This window comes from Pleurodeles waltl, chromosome 6 (assembly GCF_031143425.1).
Source record: "Pleurodeles waltl isolate 20211129_DDA chromosome 6, aPleWal1.hap1.20221129, whole genome shotgun sequence".
NCBI classification, from domain to species: Eukaryota; Metazoa; Chordata; class Amphibia; order Caudata; family Salamandridae; genus Pleurodeles; species Pleurodeles waltl.
Genome location: NC_090445.1, coordinates 835,541,869 through 835,560,587, shown reverse-complemented (window position 1 = coordinate 835,560,587; position 18,719 = coordinate 835,541,869). Strand labels below are relative to the sequence as shown.

The 18,719-nt window shown below is 45.6% G+C and overlaps 1 protein-coding gene across 2 annotated transcripts in view; it reads right to left on the bottom strand.

Moving 5' to 3' along the window:
* Positions 1–18,719, bottom strand: part of SFXN3 (sideroflexin 3) — a 223,764-nt gene that overhangs the window by 120,672 nt on the left and 84,373 nt on the right. For both annotated transcript variants that reach the window (XM_069239538.1, XM_069239539.1), the window contains one exon: positions 2,491–2,661. In XM_069239538.1, coding sequence (XP_069095639.1) covers positions 2,491–2,661 — 171 coding nt within the window. The remainder of the gene's footprint in view (positions 1–2,490; positions 2,662–18,719) is intronic.

Below are 18,719 nucleotides of genomic sequence, written 5' to 3'. Positions count from 1 at the left end.
ATGACATTTACTTAGGTACTTTGCAATTAAAAACAAATATATAGTTGCACATAATATCATTTTTTATTATTTTGTTGTGTTTGTGTTTTATTAGTTTTAGTGTTAAAAGTTATTACTTTGATTTTAAGTATCTGTATTTATTTTTAGCATAGTTTATTTTATTTTTGATATGGCACTGTACATAAATATTTTTTGTATTTTATTTTAATTTATATATTTATTGTTTGTTGAGTCAGTGGGAGTCAGTGGGAGCCTTTTTAAATAGATTTTTTAATTTGTTGAACTGATTATTATATAAATTACATTATTTTCTAACTATTTAATTGATAATTTTGAAGAAAATGGTGATCATGTCATAGATTATGACTTTATAAAAGTTCTAACTGATGTAATCATCACTTTAATATATAATAGTTTTTTAACCTTTATAAAAAAATAATTTGTATTATTAATTATGGCCCCTGCAAAGTCTAAGACTTTCCCTACTGTTGCTTAGGTTGGAAAGGGCATAGTGACTTTCACGTCTACAAGCCTAATTATTTAGGTACATTTTTAATTTTTAGATTTTTAATATTTTTTATGATTTAATTTTAAAATTATTTTAATGTGTTTGAATTATCTATTTTCATAATTTTGGAGTAATATTATTTTTATTACATTTTGTATTGTAATGTTAATAGTTTTACATGCATTTTTACTTTTTATTATATAGTGTTTGAATTATTCTAAATTATAAATACTTGTTTTATTATTCATGTTTTTCGTAATTTTATTTATATATTGTACATTTCTAAGTATATAGTTGTATTTTATGTTTGTAAGTTATAAAATTTAGTTTTTTTGAATTACATTTATTTTTATTGTAATTGTTTTCAGTTAATATATTCTTTAAATGAATATAATGTTTAATATTTCAAATTCAAAATACTTATTTTGTGAAAATATTCTGATCTTTATTGTTGTAGTCGATATTTTGCACTTTACATACAAACTATATGTACAAACAAAGTATGTAAAGTCGATATTTGAGTTCTCATTATTTTCTGGTGATATTTTGCATTACTATATTTTATTGGACTTATTACAGTCCCTGAAGGTTAATGCAGGAGCTGCAAAATATGTTAAAGAAAAAAGAAGTTAACACACTACAGTAGAGACAATCAAACATTTTTGCTATCCAGACCAACTATGGGTTGTGAATGAGGGAAAGACTCATGTACAACCAGAGGTGGCCCGTTTCTAATGTATAGAAGACAAAGTAGAGCAGAGAACTACAGATGCACTCAGCGAATGACTTCTCTCTCCTCAAGAGTCAGACTACATGAGGTCTATGAATCTTTTCACCCCATATCGTAGAAAGGAGTGAGTAGTACATGAACTAAACCCAAAGCCTCTGTCCTGTCTGTGCTTAAAAGCTGTGGTTCATCATCTCTTCTTCTACTCCCTTGTCCCATCTATTTTTCAGCTCCCATCTGTGAATGAATGTTTTCCTGAGATGATACACAAGTGAAAGTTGTTGCTATTGAGATACAAAAAAAAGCAGAGCCTTCACAAGTTTCTAACTTTCTGCTTCCCACCATTTTGATTTGTGAAATATAATCTCACAATAAATAGAATTGACTGCAAGCCAATAAGTGTGTATTTAGACCAACAAACATGGAAAGGAAGCATCACTGCCTTTGTCCTCTTTTAACTAGCCTTCTACATTTTAGCAAATAATCTGTATGGGACAAGTCACACTAACTGTCAAGTATTATCTTGGTGTCTTTTGAATCTCAGTATATGCACAAAGCAAATCACACCTCTGGCGAGAATCTACTGTAAAACAAATACCAAACAAAAATGTGAAATCTTTTGTTGAGTAGGTGACACCTTGTTTTTGGAATACAAAGAACAGGGTAGTCTGGAGTTGAGGACCCAGATAGTAAAACCTCAAAAACAGAAGCTGTCTTAATGTGTGTAATTTTGAAGGAAGGAAGACATTTTTATAAAGGAAGTGTAATTTTAAAACTACTCATGTTGGAATTTGAAGCATAATGTTGGAAAGTCTAGAATAAAATCTTTGAAACCTCGACACACAGAAAGTCTTACACCTCAAAGCAAAAACTTCATAGATTATAGAATTAAAGAGCTGTGTGAGATGAAGAAGTGGTGTAGGATGCACAGGAGCACCTATAGTGACAGATTTGCTATTATGCCAATAGGACCAAAAATTAGTACCATGGATCATCTTTATTTTAAAACAAAATCATTATTACCTGCAATATCAGAAGGGAGAATGTAACGTAGGTTAAGGAATACTAACAATATATCAGATTGCAATTATCAAAAGTAATCTAGGGTAGTAAGGAATGTGACACCTATCTAACCCCTAGATCCTACATCCATGTTCTTCTGCAAATCCCTGCAAGTGCTAAATGCAGCCTGATGCCTTCAGATTCAGGTGCTGTCAGTGGTTTGGCAATAGTTCATTGTGGGGTGTAAACCTGCCTGTAGAAGGTCAGCATGCAGCCTGTGATGGTCATGTTCATAGGCACCTGGGCAGACATGCGCCCCACAAGGATCATCTTCTCCCCGGTGTCTGGGTGGAAGGCTGAATCATAGATATATTTTGCACGCCAGAGCTGGTCCTCAGTCAAACCTGGCGTCGGTATCCCCATCCTGAAATTAAAAGAAAGTACTATTAGTTCTGATCAAATGTATTTCTACTCTTTATAGGACTATGAAGCTGTTGTGAACAGAGCTCCAGGCTCTGTGGGAGTCGAAACAGCAACACAAGGTGGTGCTCTAAGCTATGGGAAATTGTTGATTTGCCACCTGGTAAAAAAGTATTACCAGTTTGAAAGCATTTCTTACAAAATGTTAATTTATTTCTGGATTTTCCAACTTTGGCCGATGAGGGCCAAATCCACGTCAGAATTTCCCAATATATATATATGAGATATTTTTTAATACTTGAAAACTTATGGCCTCATTATGACCCTGGCAGTCGCTAGACCGTCAGGGCCACGTGGCGGTCTCACCACCGACGGCCGGCGGTGAAGACCGCCACATTATGAGTGTGGCAGGTTAGCCTCTGCCAACCCGCTACATCCCCACTTGTACCGCCAGGGTGGTTGGACATCTGGGCCAGAGATTAGCATCTCCGACCCGGCAGTTCAACGAAGACCGCCGGCGGTATCAAGAGTCGGCTTTCTACCAGGGTTTACACGACGGTAGCACCGCCATAAAAACCCTGGTGGAAAGGCTACCGGTGACAGGAAATTTCTTTCCTGTCACCGGCAGAGGACTCCCCCACCTCCCTGCAATCCCAATACTCCCCCCACCAGCCCCCCTCTATACCAGAACCCTCTACCCCCTCCAAGAACATCACCCCCCCCTTCTAGAACATCACTCCCCTTCAAGTACAGCGCTCCCCACCCCCGCATACACGCACACCAACATGCACCCCACTAACACTCATACACGCACCCCGCATACACTCATTCAGCAACACTAACATACACGCATTCACCCACAAACATCCATACATGCGCTCACTCACAAGCATTCATACACGCACTCACTCACAAGCATCCATACATGCACTCATTTCAACAATCATACACGCATTCAAACATGCATGCAAACACGCATACACACACGCATTCAAACATGCATACACACACGCATACAGATTTACATGCACACAAGCAGACAACACCCAATCACACACAACACCCCCCACCCTCCCACCCCTTCCCCTGCCGGACGATCGACTTACCTTGCCCGGCAAGGAGGTCGTCCGGCAGGTAACAGGAACAGGCGCTTCCACCGCCGGCAGCGCCCCACCTTCAACACACCGCCAGGTCGTATTACAGGTCATAATATGGCTGGTGGAGCCCTTTTAGCAGGGCGGGGCTGGTGGTGAAACCACCCAAGTCCCTCCGACCACCAGCAGGACTACTGGAGGATTTCCACCCAAAATGTCGCGGAAATCCTTCAGTACTCATAATATGGTGGTCGGAAGGGGCCCGAGGCTTCGGCAGTATTGCTGAAAAGACCGCCTAAGTCATAATGAGGGCCTTAGTTTTGACATTTCTTTTCATCTCAGCTTCTTCTTCCCTACACTCCCCACTCTTCCTGTCGTGGAAGGACCACCCTGGAAACTAAAATCAATCCTTGCAAAAAAATATTTAAAAACCTCACACTGCAAAAGCTGCAACTGGAATGGGGCTACAAGGGAATGGTTTGGTCATGACAGTTAATCCTGATCTGTAATTCAGCCCCCAGGCCTGCAGCCCACCAGGTTAATATGGGGTTGCCACAATGACCAGTCCAGCCTTGCGTCCCAGATGCAGAATATGACTTCCTCTTTATTCTTACTGGATTCCATGGTCAACAACAATTTCATTTCCTACTATCCTATCTATGGAAGTTGCATCTATTAACCTCAACCGCTTTCCTTTCTGATTATCTTTTGACCTCATGTTCCTCTAACACCATTCCTTCGTGACCTGGGTTTAATTCTTTCCTGGATTCCTGGTACTACTTCTCTGATTCCTTCTGGCAACTTTAATATCCAACTTTCTGATTAATCTGTGACATTTTCCTTGTACATTGTTATTGCATTGTTTGTTTTGCAGATCCTTCTTTCATCCCAGAATCACACTTTATGCAGTGCCGTGCATATTATTTTATTCTGTTCATCTCTGGTTTCACTTTCCTACAGCACCATATTCCATTATCCTTTTTCCAATCAATTGCTTATGAGCTCGTTATTCTCTTTCAATGCATCCCCTTCTATGTTCTCTATTAATTGTGTCATGGTTTTCTAACTAAATGTAATGAAGCTTTCTGCTCTTATATACTTGATGCTCTACTATCACTATAACACTGCACCACTTTCCTTTAGATCAAGTCATGCGGTGAATCCATTTTAGTTTCCCACTGGACACAGGAGTTAGCTTAGCCTTCAGCTTGCTGGCCTGTTGCCCCAGTCACCAAGTGACCTTTTACCTATTTAGCATGCTCTGTTTTATTTCATTTATTTTATTATTTCCTTTAGAATTTGCCATTGCTTATATTTTTCATTTTCATTATCAGTGCCACTCTAAGAAGGCGTTATTATCAGCGATGTGCATAGGTATTGTCACCATGTCCCTTTCTCACTTAGGTGTGACAGGGACATAATGCACACTTGTTCGGGATTGTTTATGTAATTGCCAACACAAGTCTGTCACATTATCAGTTGCTCAGGCACATACCTGCATCAGGGATCCTACATGATCAGTATAAATACACCTCACACGGACAAGGTCATTAGAGGGGTTCCTTCCAGATGCCATCTATGATGCATGTCACCTTGCTACAGAACTCAGCCTTTGTCTTGCCACGGAGTCTGACCTAGAGACCTCATTCCAAGGTAACGAGTGTTGGGAGGCACTTCTCATGGAGATGGTACTGGCAGATCACGGTTTATCACACATAGCTCTCGTTAGGGCCGAGATTAAGCTTTCTTGGTAAGGAATTAGATATCTTATGTTTATTGTAATATAGTGGGGGTTTTCATATTCACAACTCAATCATTGCAGCACATGTATTTTATCGTAGATTGAAGTCTTTTCAATAGATATATTGAAAACTCTCCTGCATCTCCTTACTTGCCTTTGGGGTGTCTGAGACTTATTGTTTACGAGAGAAAAGGATGACCTCCTTTCCACCACAACTTTACTGAGAGGTCTTATGTAGATTCCATGCGTAAGGCTGCCAGAAATCACCTTTACTGTGAGTTTTAATGAGATACTGATTGTGAGCCGGGAGAGGCAGTCTCGCTAAGGAGCAAGAATCCAACTACAACAGTCACAAATAGCTTCTCAGATGCCCACTCTTTCTTCTTCCTCTTGAATTTGTTGCTCCTTGGATAGCTTTCTAGCATATCGAACATTTCTTCAACCTTGATTAATCTCTGAACTTCTATGTATCACTTTGATTATCTTTTGCATGAACATAGACCAGGGGACCTCTCTGACCCATAACTATGGTTCACAACTTAATGATGCCACAGAATGCTATTCACATATTACTATCCACGACCAGGCTTTGTCAACTATTATAAATACCTTTCACCATCTACTTTCTCCCCTTCCTCTTGATCTCTTTCAATACTCTTCCTGGCCACTCCACGGAAACAGTCTTGGGTGTTAGTTATTGCAGATTTATAGGGCGTCCTCAACATGATGGATCATTCTATTTTTCTTTCTACTCTCTGCAATGTGAGTATTTATGGTTCCTTTCTAGACCGGTTTTCTTTTTATCAAACTCATCATTCCTTCTCCTCTCCCTTGTCCCCCAACATTCTGTTTTACGTCCTTTATTCTTTTATTTCCATACTACTCTACATTTTAAGTTATTTTTGCTTCTGAGCTCAATACCCATTTCCATGCCAATGACTTCCCAATTTTCTTCTTCTTCTCCCTCTCACCCTCATTGCATTAACGCGTCTCAACTTGTCTTTCTGGCTTTGAATCCTGGATGGTGTCCCATTGTATAAAACTTACCTAAATAAAACAAAAGTTATATTTTCAGTCCTAATTCTTTTACTCGACTTAACTGGGCTGTGGTGGGAGTGGGTGCAAAATGGTCCAACATGGTTGCATTTGTTGTATTTACTGTAAATTCAGCTACATGACCAATGATTAATGACTATATAAATTGCTTCTGAATCATGCTTTATTAGTTTCTCTCGATCTTGTCCCCAAAAGCTCCTCTGTGTCAGAGACCTACCGCTTCCATGCCTTAGAAGTACTTCTGCAAACTATGATTCTACCAAGCTTAATTGCTGTTCTTCTTTGTATGTTGGTCTTCTTGACACTTAAATGACTCATCTGAAAATTTTCCAAATGGCTCGATAAATTTGTTTTATACCTGAATTCCTAGTTCTCGTATCACTCCATATTGCCCTCACTTACATTCATCATCAGTCTCTGTCCAATGTGGATTCCATATTCTATGCATTGCCTATAAACATCTCCATTTCTTATGCTCATCATATCTTTGTTCTCTGATTTCTTTGTATAATTCTTCCCAGTATGTACCCTCTACTTCCTTGTATTTGCTTACTGTACCACTCTCCAGTGTGCTGCGTTTCATTTTCGTTCTTTCTCCTTACAAGTACCCAAGTTGTTAAATGCTTCCTGTAAAATTAGCTTCTTCACTTATGACTTTTAAGTGTGGGAGGAAGGACAAAGAATTGCCTTCAGTCAACCTGCAATGAATAATGATTCTGAGCTGTAATTAATTAATGTAATTTCTTGTATCAATATAAATTTCTTTGAGAAGCGCTTTTGCATAAAAGCATTATTAGAAGTTAAATGAATAAACACCATGGCTTGAAACTAGAATTCTATATCAGGACCGGAGACGAGGATTATACTGACTCTTTCATCGCTTTAATCAACAGCAGCCAAGCACAAGCAACATAAACCCTATTTGCCATGAGCCCATGGGAAAATATATAACATTTTCACAACTGTAAGCAACCAATCAGCAGTCCATAGCAGTAACACAGTCCATCATCGCTGTCATCTCTTCCTCTTTCTTCGCTGAACTCACAGGCGAGCGAAGTGCTTGGCCCATCACGTCTGTTTCTTTTTGTATATAACGTTGCCTTCGATAGTGTCGGGGGAACACTAGTCGCTCCTTTGCGATCGTGGGAATTCCTCATTTGCGCTTCGGCGCTGCAGGGGTGTAACGGTGAGGTCCTCCAACCTCCAGAGGGCACTGCTGATAGGCACGAGGCGTCCATTCTTGAAAAAAAAAGGCCTCGGCTGGCGCGCACTGCTTGAAACATTCAGTGAGCGTGATTTCCAACAGCGCGGCCGACCGAGTGCCCGTCTTTCCGCTTGGAGCGGCATCCAGCCCCAACCTACCTGGAGGATGACGCCCCAGTTGGAGTCAGTACCGGCGTTCTTCCATTTATTGTGACACGTTTCATGTCAACCTCGCACCGGCCCAGGCAGGTGCTGCCCCAGGGACTGTACAGGTGTGCAAGGTGCATAAAGGGCCTACCCTGTCCCCTCATTAGTTGCCCTGCGAGGCAGCACATAGTGCTTGGGACATCCCCACCTCAAATACTCTCTGTACAAGGCCCAAGGGTCCCACTTAAAGACAAATAATCTGGCAGCCTCTCGCAGCAAAGACAATCTCTTCACCATGAGTGACAGCGAAGGCACCTATATGGAAGAGGAGCAAGTCACTTACCTCCCTATAGATGGTGACTTCTGCAGGGTTATGGACGCCTCCATTTGGGTGGCAGTGAAGCAAGCGGTGGCTCCCCTGGAGCAGAAAAATTTGCAGTTCATGTAAAACTGTGCCATGACTGCCAGACTCCCCTTTGGGAAGGAAGACACCGTTGGGCTTGCCCCTCACTACCTCCAGGGAATTCTGCCACTGCCTAGCCCCAAACCCAAGGCAGCCATTGACTCAGGTGTCAATTTGGGCACTTTTGACAAGCTCAAAAAGGCCTTTATGGCACATTCCCTCCTGAAGGGACCAGGAGACCCTACCCCTGCATCCTTGGGGACACAGACTCCTCCCATTCCACTTCCAGACTCCCCCACCAACCAGACTCAGATTCCCCATCCTCAGACGGGGACCAAGACTTGGGATCATGCCCATGGTGCCGCTTCACCCAGCCCAAGGAGCCCAGGGTGACCCCCAAACCCAAGGGTCACCAGATATGTTAGACCCAGACCTCCTTCTTCATCCCCGCTTGGCCGAATGGTTGCCAGCGGATAAGGTAGCGACTTACGCGCTGGGCGACTGTGCAAACTATTGGACAACGGAGTCCACAAGCGCCTATGGGCAGAGTGCCCCCGACCATCTCCACCAGACAAAGTGGTTCTGACCCCAGACATCGACAAACACATGGACACCTTCTTGAACAAATTCATGTGTGACCCTAAGAAGGGGATAGAGAAATCCTGACAGGCTTGTCAGGATAACCTCCTTGATGTCAAAGGCCCACTCACCTGCATCTTGGATATGGCGGAGGATGCAGAAGCTTCCTGCTCTATCGTCTCCCTGGACGTCGTGTCGGGATGGGCACAGAGAGCCCTTATCTTCTTGGGCAGTACCAACTGCGCCATCTCGATGGAGAGACGCAGATCCCTACTCATAAAGACTGACCCTAAGTTGGGAGGCCCTGCCATGTCCCAAGCTGGAACCCTTGCCCAGGGAGGCTTCTTTGGCGAACCCTTTGTTCGAGAACTGGGCAAATTTGTACAAATGTTCACATCACTGGTTAAGGCCCAAACCTCGGACAAACTAATTTTCAACCCCTGGGATTTCACCGCGGCTGGCCGAGGAAGAGGACGCTCGGTCAACCCTTCACAGTCACAAGTCTCCAGCAGGGGCACTACATCAAAGAGGGGACAATATCAGGATGTTTCCAGATTCGGGAACTTCTACCCGACCTGACCCTATCTCAGGCACAGAGGAGTCCGGAACAGTTATAGAGGTGGAGGCACTTTTAACTCCCAAGTTGAGCGTTCGATTGATCTCCCATCATCTTTTGGGGGGCAGGCTAGGGAGGTTCCTCTCAAGCTGGCAAACTCTTACTTCTGATGTTTGAGTGCTTCAGAAATTCCAAGGGTTCCATATTGAAGTTTTTGGCTCACGCATCTAACGCAGGCACCCTCCTCCTTTCGTTTTTTCAGACAAGGATATGGCCCTGGTGGATGCAGAGGTGGCAGATCTAGCGCACAAAGGTGCAATATTGCTGATAAATCTGCCCCCACAGGGTTTTATCAGCAATAATTTTCTTGTGGAAAAACGCAATGGGGACCAACGTCCGTTAATCAATTTGGAGGAGTTCAACGAGTTGCTGGTCAACTGCCACTTCAAAATGGAAGATATCCTTCAACCCAACGATTGGATGGTACGTCTGGACTTGAAGGACGCTTACTTGACAATCCTGATCTTACCTCCACATCAACGCTTCCTTCAGTTTTGATGAGAGATTAAACCTTCAAATTTACTTCTCTCCTGTTCATCAAGGTTATGAGACCGGTAGTGGAGTTCCTCAGGGCCAGAGGTATGCAACTAATAGTGTACCTGGACGACCTTCTTTTGATGGGACAAGGCCCACAACTCCTGGTTTCCCACCTATGCTTGGCGATTTCCCTTCTGGAATCTCTAGGTTTCGTCATCAACAGGCAGAAGTCCGTTCTTGCACAGACTCAATCCTTGGTGTTTCTAGGATTTGTGGTTGACTCGGTTCAAGCCACTCTCATCCTTCCATCAAGGAGGGTCAACAATATCAGACAAGAGCTGTGCAGGCTGGCGGTCAAACCTTTCACCTCCCTTCGGCAAATCGCCAGGACGGTGGGCCTACTGGCCTCATCCATCCAGGCCATCTTTTCCAGTCCCCTGCATTACCAGGCTCAGAAACGCCTGAAGGCAATTCATCTCAGGAGAGGGCTTTCCTACTCTCAGAGAGTTCCTCTCTCACAGGCTGCTCTAGAGAAGATCCAATGGCGGCTCGCCCATATGGAGGCGTCCTGCGGGAGGGCTATAGTCTTCTCAAGAGAAGGCACTGCATATCACTTGTCTAGAACTCCTAGCGGAAATTTCGAAGCAGGGTGCCTCCCTGTTGTCTAAGGCATGGACAGATAGTACCGTCAAACGATACAGATCATCTTGGTCGCAATGGCTCGGCTGATGTCATAGCAGACACTTGGATCCGGTGGGGACCAACGTTGTCCACATCTTGAACTTCTTAGCTTCTTTGGCCGAAGAGGGACTAGCTTATCGATCGATGAATATCTTCAGGTCGTCCATTTCAGCTGGTCACGCACGGATTGGGGATCAACTAGTGGGAGAACACCCTTTGGTGAGGAAGCTGATGAGGGTTATTCACTTTTCTCTCCCACTCGAGCCCAGTTATTCGGCCTTGTGGGATGTCAACAAGGTTCTGAATTTATTTTGGTCCTGGCAGGCTAATAAGTATCTGTTGCAGAAGGAGTTGTCAGCTAAATTAATTATACTGCTAAGTTTGGTGTCCTGCAGGAGAGTTTCGGACGTACGTGCATTGAACATTATAGGTAGGGTATTTACTCCAGAAGGGGTAACCTTTCAAATCCACAGAAGAACAAAATGTAATTTTTGTGTGATCTCTAACACTTCCTTCATGAAACGTCCAAAGCTATGTGTGGTATGTTGCATTAAGGAGTATGAAGCTATGACGGAGTTAATCCCTTTGCATGGGGAAGCTCAACTGCTAATCACTCTCAGGAAACCCTTTTGGGCACTGTCCTCTCCTACTATCACCAGGTTGGTCCATTTGGCGATGAAAGAGGCTGGTATTGATATGAACATTTTTGGTGCTCACTCAGCCAGAGGAGTGATGGCTTCCAAAGCATTTTGCCTTGGAGCTCATCTTGAGGATATCCTGAATGCTGCAGGTTGGTCCTCAGACTCCACATTCAAGCAATTCTATTTTAATCCAATTCCCATCATGGCATCGGTAGTGGTGGGAAAGCTTTCAACAAGCACAATCCTCACCTCTGGTCCTGACATGGAATGAAAAATGTCCTAGCTATCATGACGGAAAGTTTCAATTCTATTAAAGGCACGGAGGCGAGGGTTAACCCACCCATTATGACATGCATTCTCCCTCCCATGGACACTCCGTAATAAAGGTGGGTATTTTTATGTACTTGACATCTATAGATTGTTTAATTGTGCATGACACTGCCTTGCTAAGATGATGGTTGGTTATGGCTGTTTTTCCTTGGTACTGGAAATGATGTCCATCATTGGTTCTTTTGTATATCGTAGGATCTGACAGTTCCATGCAGGAATGAAAAGTGACGATGATCGAACTCGGTCACAGAAAGAAAGAGGAAGCGACAACAGCAACGAGGGACTTCGTTATTGCTGTGGACTATTGATTGGTTGCTTACAGTAGTGAAAATGTTATATATTTTCCCATGGGCTCAGGGGGAAATGGAGCTTATATGGCTTGTGCTTGGCTGCTGTTGAATAAAGCGATGAAAGAGTCAGCATAATTTTGCCTCTGTGTCCTTAATAGAATTGAAACTTTCCATTACAATAGCTAGGTGATCAGTATAGGTAAAGGTGCGGAAGACATTGTGACGCGAAGGGTTAATTAGCTTGAGCAGTGTAGATAAGCGTGATGCCTGCTGCAACCCGAACAATGTGGAAAAGTTCACGATATTAGTTTCAAGCTTGTTTGTGTAGGAGACTCCGTCTCAACCTTGAGAACGAGAGTACAGGGAGAAGATGGAATGAAAACAATGGCTGGGGAAGGGCAGAGCAGCCAAGAGACAAGTGCTGATGACATAGCTAGAAAATGCCAGAAGGGGGTAGAATCCAAGCTTTGCGTTATTTAAGCACTGAAGTGCGGGTGAGGGATTTGAAGCTCGCAGATGGGGTTGTGAAAACTGCCATCTCCAGACCCAGCGCTGCCTCCCTGTTTGCTGTTCAGAGACCGTGATGCTTGAGAGGGGGAGAGGTCCAAGGGGGCAGTAGAGGGCTTCCCAGCATTTCGTGGACTAAGTTAAGTTCCACACAGGGATGAAAGGCCTTTGTTTCTCTGCTCTATTATTATGATTGATTATTATGCTTGCACTGTGTTTATAATCTGAAGTATTCAGCTCATTTATATTTTGCTTTCTGAACATCGTAGTGTGAGCTTGCTGCAGTAATTGAAACATCCATTTTGGTGTGCAGTAAATCAAAGCTTATCTGAAGTATTCAACTCGTTTATATTTTGCTTCCTGAACATCGTAGTGTGATGCATTTTGGTATACAGTTAATCAAAGCTTATATCTGTCAACGAACTCTTTGCTCATATATATACATAGATGCTCTTTGTAGTGTACTCATATATAAATAGATGCTCTTCATTGCTATTCTTATTCTACCATTGTTGATGTGCTAAATGAACGAGTTACTTACCTTCGGTAACGACTTTTCTGGTGGATACATTAGCTACCTGTGGATTCCTCACCTCATGAATACTCCCATGGCGCCAGCACTCGACGGAAATCTTCTTACTAGTCTCTGCACGTCGACGAGGACGTCACTGTCTCGCACGCGACGCCATCTGACGTCATACAGGCAATAAGAGGTCCTCGACGACGTGCGGACGTCAGTACCAATCATTTTTTACGTGCATGAGAACAACCAGGCAATGCAATGAAAGAACAAAGCAACATCCATTATATTGTAAAAATACACCACATTGTATGAATAACTGTAAATCTTTTTTATGTACATATATATATATATATATATAAAACTCTTTCTTTTAAAAATATATACACACACCAAGTATATACATAAAGATATATACACATATACCTATATATATATAAATATATTATATATATACATCTATTGCACCCTCAAAGATCAAGAGGAGCGCACTCAAGGATTACTTGGCAAGACCATAAAGGCAACGGGGAGGCGGGTGGGACCGTGAGGAATCCACAGGTAGCTAATGTATCCACCAGAAAAGTCGTTACCGAAGGTAAGTAACTCGTTCTTCTGATGGATACAACTACCTGTGGATTCCTCACCTCATGAATAGAGTCCCAAAGCAGTACCACGCCCGGCGGTGGGTGCCTAAATGGTCAAACCAAGAAATCCTGCAGCACTGACCGTGCAAAATGGCCGTCCCTTCTAACCTCAGAATCTAAACAGTAATGTTTTGCAAAAGTGTGAAGGTACGACCAAGTTGCGGCCTTGCAGATGTCGACCACAGGAACACCTCTGGCTAAGGCCGAAGTGGCCGACTTAGCTCTGGTGGAATGAGCTCTAATGCCCTCAGGAGGATCCTTCTTTGCCAAAGAGTAACATATTTTAATGCAAAGAACAACCCACCTGGATAGTGTTCTCTTGTGGACTGCCTTTCCTCTCCTCTTGCCCACGTATCCAATAAACAGCTGATCCTCCAGCCTGAAATCCTTTGTTCTATCGATAAAGAAGCTCAACGCTCTCTTTGGATCCAGACGGTGCAGTCTTTCTTCCTCTTTGGAAGGATGAGGCGGAGGATAGAACGTGGACAAAGTAATTGCCTGAGCCAAATGGAAGGGTGAAACAACCTTCGGGAGGAAAGCAGCCTTGGTCCTCAACACCACCTTATCCCCACAAAAAGTTGTATAAGGGGGTTTTACTGATAAGGCCTGCAACTCACTCACTCTCCTTGCTGATGTTATAGCTATCAGGAAGACTGTTTTTAAAAACAAATACCTCAAGGGGCAAGAATGCATAGGTTCAAAAGGGGACCCCATAAGGAAAGTCAGGACTAAGGACAAATCCCATTGCGGCATAACGAATGGCTTTGGAGGATATTGATTTAGAAGACCTTTCAAGAATCTGATAACAATAGGGGATTTAAATAAAGATGGTTGGTCTGGAAGACATATGAAGGCTGACAAGGCCGATAAATAACCTTTAATGGTAGCCACTGCACAACCTTTCTGCGCCAGAGATAGAGCAAAAGACGAAACGTCCGATAGATGAGCTTGTAAAGGATCAATCTGCCTCTCTCCACACCACGCAACAAATTTAGACCACCTATTAGCGTAGATAGATTTAGTGGAGTGTCGCCTGGCCGCTAATATAACATCCACTACCTCAGGCGGGAGAGAGAAGGAACTCAGGTTGCCCCGTTCAATCTCCAGGCATGTAGGTGCAGACTCTGGAGGTTGGGGTGTAGAACCTGCCCCTGCGACTGCGAGAGGAGGTCTGCCCTGAAAGGGAGACGGAGCGGCGGGCACGTTGAGAGTTGGAGAAGGTCGGAGTACCACACCCTCCTTGGCCAATCCGGAGCTATTACGATTACTAGAGCCCGGTCTTGGCGAATCTTCCTCAATACTCGAGGAATCAAGGGTATGGGAGGAAACGCGTAAAGCAACTGGCCGCACCAGGTCATTTGAAACGCGTCCCCCAACGCTTCCTGCATCGGATACTGAAGGCTGCAGAACAACGGACAATGCGCGTTCTCTCGAGTGGCGAACAGATCTACCCGAGGAAACCCCCACTTCTGGAAGATTAAACGGACTTGATCTGGATGGAGACGCCACTCGTGGTCTGCCGAGAAGTGGCGACTGAGACTGTCCGCACGCACGTTCAAGACTCCGGCCAGATGGTTTGCTATCAAGCAAATCCGATGGTCCTTTGCCCAGGACCATAGTCGAAGAGCTTCTCTGCAGAGAAGGTACGACCCCACTCCTCCCTGCTTGTTTATGTACCACATCGTGGTAGTATTGTCCGTTAGGACCTGTACCGACTGACCACGAAGGGAAGGGAGGAAGGCCTTGAGAGCCAGACGTACAGCCCGTAACTCTAACAGATTGATGTGAAAAATCTGTTCCTCTGGAGACCAAAGACCTTTGATCTCCAGATCCCCCAGATGAGCTCCCCACCCTAGAGTGGAAGCATCCGTTATGACTGTGGCCACTGGTGGCGACTGCTGGAACGGTTTTCCTTGTGAAAGATTGTTGCTTGCAATCCACCACTTCAAATCCACAGCAGCATCTCTGGAGATCTTGACAGTACCCTCTAGATCCCCTCTGTGTTGAGACCACTGCCTTCGGAGGCACCACTGAAGAGCCCTCATGTGCCAGCGAGCATGCGTGACCAACAGAATGCAGGAGGCAAAAAGACCGAGCAGACGAAGGACCTTGAGGACTGGAACTACCGCTCCATTTCGAAACATTGGAACCAAATCCTGAATATCTTGAATCCGCTGAGGCGGAGGAAAGGCCCGACCCAATGTCGTATCCAGTACTGCCCCTATGAACAGGAGGCGCTGAGAGGGCTCCAGGTGAGATTTGGGCTCATTCACCGAAAAGCCCAGGTCGAACAACAACTGGGTTGTTGACTGCAGATGACGCAACACAAGCTCCGGGGACTTGGCTTTGATCAACCAATCGTCCAAGTAAAGGAATACTGCTATCCCCTTCCTTCTGAGCTCTGCCGCAACCACCGACATCACCTTCGTGAAGACTTGAGGTGCTGAAGTAAGACCAAACGGAAGGACCGCAAACTGGTAGTGTTGCGATCCCACCACAAACCGGAGATACTTCCTGTGTGACTTGAGTATCGGGATATGAAAGTAAGCATCCTGCAAGTCGACAGACACCATCCAGTCTTCCATGTTCAACGCCAAAAGCACCTGTGCTAGGGTCAGCATCTTGAACTTTTCCTGCTTGAGGAACCAATTCAAGATCCTCAGGTCCAGAATTGGTCTCAAACGACCATCCTTCTTGGGAATCAGGAAATACCTTGAGTAAACTCCTTGACCCCTTTCCTGCTCCGGGACCAACTCCACCGCGCCCTTTAAAAGGAGGACTTCTACCTCCTGTTCTAGCAACAGGAGGTGTTCTTGTGAACAATACGAAGGGCGGGGCGGGATGAGGGGCGGAAACTCCCGAAAGGGAAGGGTGTAGCCTTTTCCCACAACACTGAGAACCCAAGTGTCCGACGTAACAGTCTCCCATTTGGTGAGAAAATGCTGTAATCTTCCCCCTACAGGAGAGGAGTGAGTGGGAAATGGTGGAAGCCTAAGGCTGCTTCCCCTGCTGCACCCCGCCAGAGGATGAGGAAGAGGCAGAGTGCTGCTGAGAGGCTCCCCTGGTGCGGACCCTACCCCTCCCCCTAAAAGATCTATAGGGATGGGAAGAGGCAGGTTGCTGATATCTTCCCCGAAAGGAAGAGGAGGAAGAGCCACGCCCAAATCCACGAAACCTCCTGAAGAATCTGGAAGAGGCCGTGGAAGAAGGAGCTTGGAGTCCCAACGACTTAGCCGTGGCCCTGCTCTCCTTAAAACGTTCCAAGGCCGAATCAGCCTTAGCCCCAAACAGTTTGTCCCCATCAAACGGGAGATCCAACAATGTGGACTGTACATCTGCCGAAAAGCCCGAGTTACGTAGCCAGGCCTGTCTCCTTTCCACCACAGTTGTGCCCATTGCTCTGGCTACCGAGTCGGTGGTATCCAGTCCCGTCTGGATAATTTGGGTCGCAGCAGCCTGGGCATCAGAGACAAGATCCAAAAGACCCTGGGGAAGCTCTGTAAACGAAGAGGAGATGTCATCCATCAGAGCATGAATATACCTCCCCAGGATACAGGTCGCATTAGTGGCTTTTAACGCCAGACTGCAGGACGAAAAAATCTTCTTCGACTGCGCCTCTAGCTTTTTTGAGTCTCTGTCCCCAGGCACCGTCGGGAAAGAACCAGGCGCTGATTTGGACGAACAGGAGGCCTGCACAACCAAGCTCTCCGGCGTAGGGTGCCTAGATAGGAAACCAGGATCAGTTGGAGCCGTCCGATACCTCCTGGCCACGGCTCTGTGAACTGCTGGGGAAGATGCCGGCTTCTTCCACACCTCTAAAACCGGATCCAGCAGAGCGTCATTAAAAGGTAATAGAGGCTCCGCCGCGGCTGAGGCCGGATGCAACACCTCTGTCAAAAGGTTTTGTTTCGCCTCCACCACCGGCAAAGGCAGGTCCAAAAAACTAGCTGCCTTCCGTACCACTGTATGAAAGGAAGCAGCTTCCTCAGTATATTCCCCCGGGGACGAAAGGTCCCACTCAGGGGAAGTGTCCAGCCCACTGGCCGACTCCAGTCCACGCAGCCCATCACCCGAGTCCTCTAGCTCTCCTTCCTCTAGGGCTCGTTGGTACTCCTGCTCCTCTAGTACCCGGAGAGCACGCCTCCTTGAATGCAGTCGTTGCTCAATCCGCGGAGTCGACAACACCTCCGCCGAAATCGGAGATCGGCGCCGATCTTCCGAAGCCACCGACGCCGCATCCGGCGCCACAGGTAACTTCGGCGCCGACTGAAGAGCAGATGAAACGGATGGACCCACCGGAGTCACAGGCCGAAATCTCGACGTCGACGGGATGGAAATCCCTGGGGCCAATCCCTCCGAAGCCATCGGAGCGGCCACCGGCGCCGACACTGGCGCCGAGCCCACGTTCCCAAACGGGAGAAAGGGCATAAAGGGTGCCGGCCGAAGAGGCGCAGGATCACCCAAAGAAAAGGCCAAAGGCCCAGCCGGAGCACCCCCTGGAGCCATCTGTTGGAAGATGGCATACATCGCATTCAAGAATGCGGAACTATCGGCTCCAGGGGTGGGAAAAGCCGGATACTGGGGTGCCTGACTCGGAGGCGACCCCGACGCCGGCCTCGGCGTCTGCGCCGGAGAAAACACCTGAGGCTCCAATACCTCAATCACCGACGCCTGTCCAGGCGAAGTTGGAGACGTCAGAGAGAGCAACGGCGTCGAAGGATGCGGCGTCACCGTGGGGCTGACCTCCCATGTCCTCCGGCGCCGATCCGGAGACCTGGAACGAGCCTCCCTTGAATGACGCCGAGATTCTCTACGGCGCCGGGAGTCTCGATGACGCCGATGTCTTGGAGAAGACTTTTTCTTGTGATGCTTCTCCTTTGACTTGGCCATAAACAGCTTCGCCTCGCGTTCTTTAATGGCCTTCAGATTCATGTGCTGACACGAATCACAAGTCGAGACGTCGTGGTCGGAGCTCAAACACCAAAGGCAATCGGAATGAGGATCCGTCACCGACATCTTGCCTCCACACTCACGACAAGGCTTAAATCCAGACTTTCTCTGCGACATTATTTCCACAGAGAAAGAGTACGCAGCAAGATATACACTGTAACCGCAAGAGTAACAGTTGCTCCC